At 41.5% G+C, this 5513-nt stretch overlaps 1 protein-coding gene across 1 annotated transcript; it reads right to left on the reverse strand.

Moving 5' to 3' along the window:
* Positions 1 to 1640: 1640 nt before the first annotated feature.
* On the reverse strand, positions 1641 to 2669 carry LOC141161463 (taste receptor type 2 member 41-like). The gene has a single exon (XM_073646274.1). The coding sequence runs from the start codon at positions 2667 to 2669 to the stop codon at positions 1743 to 1745; it is 927 nt and encodes a 308-aa protein (XP_073502375.1). The 3' UTR covers positions 1641 to 1742.
* Positions 2670 to 5513: the final 2844 nt, after the last annotated feature.

Genomic DNA, 5513 nt, shown 5'->3' on the forward strand with positions numbered 1-5513 from the left:
AAATCAATTTGTCACAAATCAAATTTCTTGCTGCCGATTTGGATTTCAAAGTATTGGGTCGTCTTTAATTCTACTGAACGTGTTGGATGAGGAAAGTCGTAGTCAAGCCCAAAATCACAATGATCAGCAACGATTGTAACAACATTCAATGAAAATCAAATTTGTGTTGAATATTTGGGAATTCCTTGGACCCAATGAATTTGAACAATTTCTGATTTTCTTCAAGAAAATGTCTAAAACAACATTGCATAAGATTACATCAGGCAGAGAAGTATGGCATAACCTCAGTGTGGCTGGGTGGATGGGATTCCCCATGAAGCCTTGCAGCTATCACATCACATGTTATAACAAAGACAATCAGAAGGAACTATCACAGCCTGTATAAAAGTCAAAACAGGGAATGCAGCAGCCATTTTAGAATGAATATGGATAGAGAGAGGATGTCACAGATCAGCAATAGAGAAAGATAGAGAAATCCATAAAATACTAACAAAACTGTACAGATAGTACAGTGACAGTATAGTATGTGACAGCACAGTAGTGAGAAGATTAGTGTGTGCGGAACATGCCGATAGGTACCAAGCCATATGTTTTTCTTGACATTGCTAAGGTTGTGTTGGTTTTAAAGAGATTAAAAGGAATTGAATGCAGCCCTGTGAAACCACAGAGCATTACATGTTCATCCAGGGCAATTGGGGACTTTTTTTTCACATTTTTTAGAACAATTCACCAGAGCTGAGAAAGTAAAATTTAAAGAGATTCTCTAATAGAAACGAGGACAAAGAGCTCAGTCCCATCAAGTACAGCATCAATCCTGGAGGATCTCCGGGAGGAAGTCCAGTGCCAGTCCTGAGCAAAGTATGTGACATGGTGAGGAAAAGGCACTGGAATCACCAGAACCAGAACCATCACAACACAACAGCCAATTATCCAGGGACCCACGGCGACAATTTACACCTGAACAAATGAAGTTTTCTTTAGTCTGGCATGTTGCAAATTTCAGCTTTCAGCAGAATAATCGGCACACAGATACCTGTTTCCCTTTTGACATACATCACCCATTATCAGCATGATCCCAACATGGAGGATACGGGAAGTAAGTGATACAAATACAGCTGAGAGGTCATACATGTTATGATCAGCAACATGTACTAAGGAAAGATAGGGGAAAGCTGTCCCTACAGTAAGACTAAGCTGAATCCCTACGATGTAGCAGGCTGCCTGTTCCTAGCGAACAGACCCGCCTTAGTCCTCGGCTAGTCTGAACGAAGACCTATAGCATAAGGGAAGGGGTCCCTAAAAGAACTAAGGACTGGAACAAAAATGGGACACCTCCTAAACAGAAGTTGTTGCAGAACACAAAAAAGACAAACTGACAAAAAGTACTAGAGGTCCCAGAGGACCAAGCGAACTGACAAAAAGTACTAGAGGTCCCAGAGGACCAAGTGAACTAGACAGAGATAGGCACCGAAGCACCTGGCTAGAGAGACAGTAAAACACTGAAGTCCAGCACAGCCAAAAGGGCGGAGCTGGAATATAAAGGCAGATGGTCACGTGACCGCAAAACACAAGATGGAAAAAACAAACAGGAGGGTTCTAACAATACAGTTCAGTCTGGAGAAACTACTATACATATCAGCAAACTTACAGTCCACACATCACCTGCTGTCTGCTCAGCACAGTCTTCCCCAGCATAAGCCTGCAGCTGCTGCATCCTCCAACATGGCAGACTGTTCAGAATTCTATTTCTTTCGGCAGATCTTTAGCAGTTTGTGAAAAGTCTGCTTCAGCTTAGAGTTTCCGTTAATAATTATGATGGACTGTAAAGTGGGAAAAGAAAAAATCAGTAAAAAACAGACCCAGTATAATGGATCCATCATGGAAAGGAAGCCAAGACCAATTTCTACCACATAAAATATGAGATATAGAATTAGGAGAGACATCATGGTTATGGCAGCTCCCTGGTGGGCCTTCAAGCTTGGCCCACTATTGTCCATGTTCTGTTTCATATGACGGGCATGTGTACAGAGCGATGCAATGATGCGGCCAGTGGTGACCATCACAAACATGAACGGTATAAAGCAATTAATGAGGAGGGAAAAAGCGTTGTAAGTGTCATTAATTTTGTACCCAATCACTGGTAATGTCCCATTGGCCTCAAGCCCATTAGTGGAATTCGGGGCAAACACTTTCAAGATGGCCCAAATTAACGGGAGACTGGAGACAATGGAGAAAACTTGGGATAAAAATATTAGCCATGGAACCACTGTTGTGATGTTTGCCTTCAGCCACGCCATACAGCCATCTTTAAAGCTGATGATTTTTACGCAGAAGAATAAACAGAGCCATGCAGAGAGCCAAGAACTGGAGAAGATGTTGTAGGACATGATACCATAGAGGATATGAAAGACGTAATCCACTAAGAAAATGCTGGAGAAGAAGATGGCGCACACGATGGTGGCAGCATTGATACAAGAGAAGCAAAAATTAGAGAGAGCCAAGGACACCACCAGATGATCACTGGAGTTCAAGCCCTCTCCTCTGAGCCAGTCATGGAAATTAACCACCACGATAAAGACATTGGTGAATACTCCAGTGCAGATCTCAATCATAAGGACGATAAGAAAGGACTCCACAAATGATGGAATGTAAAAGTTGTCCAAGCCCATCCTAATGGAAGCATTGGCTGATGGAGAAGTTCACAAGCCACAGGGTCAAAGCGAAGACATATGCTGAACCTCCGCAGGATCCCTCACTATTAACCTCCTCTATAATCTACCCCATGACATCAGTGGGTGGAATCACACTTCATTCTTTAATCCCCTGATTAAGATACATGCAAATGCAAAAAAAGATTTCCATTCCATTGACGTCCATGGAGCTTTAGGTTTTCATGGTAAATCAAGCAGAGAATCTGTGTTAAGCGGTGGATTATCGGTGGTGTCAGCAGTGTCCTTAGCGGCAGGTGATAATAGACTTATGGCAATGTGATGGGGTGAAGCACCTGTGCCTATCAGCTGTAGACCATTATAGGTGCAGATCTTATACCTGTCATCACCATGGAAGACTCGACAGCACATCAGGCCACGCCGTGTCTTATGTCCTCATTGAATCACCTTATGTGGAATATTCCATTTCATAGAGACGTTCTCACAATATCTTGTAGATAGATGACGATAGATATTTGGAACATTGTGACCCTAAATTCTCATGTCAGTGTTTCGTAGATGGGACATATTTTACTTACTCTGCCTCATCCATCCATCTTGCTATTATAGTCACCACCTGATTTATCCATTTGGATATTCTACTTCATATCCTTTTGAGAAAGCCAGGTCCTAACACCGGCGAAACGCGCGTCGAGGCTTTTTCTAACCTTGTGTCCTGTCCCTGCACCACCTTTTGCAGGTCTGGGGTCCCTCTGTATCCAGGTGAGTCTGATGCAACCTGAATTTTGGGATTGTTGGGATAATATAATCCATAGGGGAGTGATTCCTAAATATTTTGATTATATGTCCCTTTCCCGGTCTTAACTTCAGCACACCTTTCTGACCCTTGGGGTGAACCTTCTGTTCAGACAACAGGGGAAAGAAGACCAGGTTCCCCCAGGAAATTTGTCAGCACATATTACTGGTTGCTGTGCCCCACCTTCGGTGTAGGAAGGTCTGGCACAAGTCATCACCTTTGTATCAATTTGTCGTAACCCTAAACTTCCTGAGTTTTTAGGATGATGGTTTTACCCCCCATGGGAAAGGGTCTTTAGAAGTTTGGATCAATTCAAAGAAGCGAGTGATATTCAATAGACATTGCTCTAGCGTTTCCTCCTTTTGGGACATGGCTGTGATCGGCACTTAGGGGGTCTCCTTTACTATTACATTACAACTGGTGGAGAAGGGAAAGGATTTATATCTACAACGTACAGTCAGTTGTTGTATAACTATTTACAAAGGCAGCGTTAGAGGGAACCTGTCACGTCGTCCATGGAGCCTGATTTGTGGGAGGATGGTATAAAGAAGGAGAATCTGAGCAGGATGACGTGGATTTGTGGGAAAAGATTCCGTAAATCTTGCATTTTATTCATTGAAATCCTTTTGTGTTTTTATGCATCCAGTCCTACTAGTGATTGTCCTCTGTCTCTGCATGCACAGTCCTACAGGCAAGACTGTCAATCACGGAATAGGACCGCCCATATGCATATAACGACCAGGAAATTCACTGAAAAAAAAAAAAAGTATAACTGAACCTTTTTCCCACAAATCAACATATAATCCTCAGCTTCTCCTTCTGAATACTTCGCCATCCACAAATCAGACTCCATTTACAACAAGACTGAAATGTAGATCAATGTGATCAGCTCCTCCACTCTATAACATCCGGCCTGCAGATCAAATACCATTTTCAACATGGCAGGTTCTCTATAAGGTCAAAAGAGAAAATAATGTAAGACCAGAAATGAGTGAATCTATTCTAAAATAATTCAGAATTATTGAGAACAATTGAATATTATTCTAAAATTAATAGAATTTCCAAAAATGTGAAGATTCCGAGAGATTCCATTCCACTCGTTATGAGCCAGTCGTTACCCAACATTCTTTATCTCTCAATTATTATGCATCATTCATCGTCAATCACTTGTTTTCCACCATTCATTATCTTATTCATTATCTCTCACTTATTATCCATCATTGATTGCACTGTTCATTGTCCACCATTCTTTATTCATCATTCTTTACCCACTGCAGGTCACCCTAAGAATCCTTCAATTCCTTTAGACCTTCTCTCCATGCTCCTCTCTTGTGACCACTCGTCTTACGAAAGCCAACACAATGTTACATCATCACATACACCCAGTAATGTCTCAGAAACCTTATGGGACAATGCTGACCACAAAGCTCTTCAACAAGATGCCACCAGGGCGATACGTCACCTGTGATCATCAGAATATCGCACCTTTACTATATTCACCTTTCATGTATGATGTCAGTATCAAAAATAAACGGCAGAAACCTACTGAAATGAGACCAAATTGTGAGAAGTAAAGTTTACAGTTATGTTACCTTACTCCTTTACATTGCTATTCACCTTATAGATAGAAGAAACAAGTCCAGTGTTTTCCATTGGTGGCCCAGAAGCCCCATGAAGCTTTCTCAGATGGAGCCACAAAAGAATACAAAATTTTCAAAAATTAATTTGGTTTTGATTTGTTTAAATCAGTGTTTCTCAACTCCAGTCCTCAGGAGCCCCCAACAGATCAGGTTTTCAGGATCTCCTTAGTATTGAACAGGCGAGAGAACCTCTGGCATTTTTTAATGCCTTGATAATAATTCCATAATAATTCCATCACCTAAGGAGATCCTGAAAACCTGATCTGTTGGAGGGTCCTGAGGACTGGAGTTGAGAAACACTGGTCTAAATTGTCTAAAAAATTATTCATAAATCGTAAGTTCCCCAAAAATACTTTGTATGTTCTGAGATCTTACTTGCCCCACATGACTGCATGAGGCAGAGTCAGA

The sequence above is a fragment of the Phyllobates terribilis genome, unplaced genomic scaffold (assembly GCF_046119375.1).
Source record: "Phyllobates terribilis strain yellow unplaced genomic scaffold, ASM4611937v1 Scaffold_9__5_contigs__length_417890890, whole genome shotgun sequence".
NCBI classification, from domain to species: domain Eukaryota; kingdom Metazoa; phylum Chordata; class Amphibia; order Anura; family Dendrobatidae; genus Phyllobates; species Phyllobates terribilis.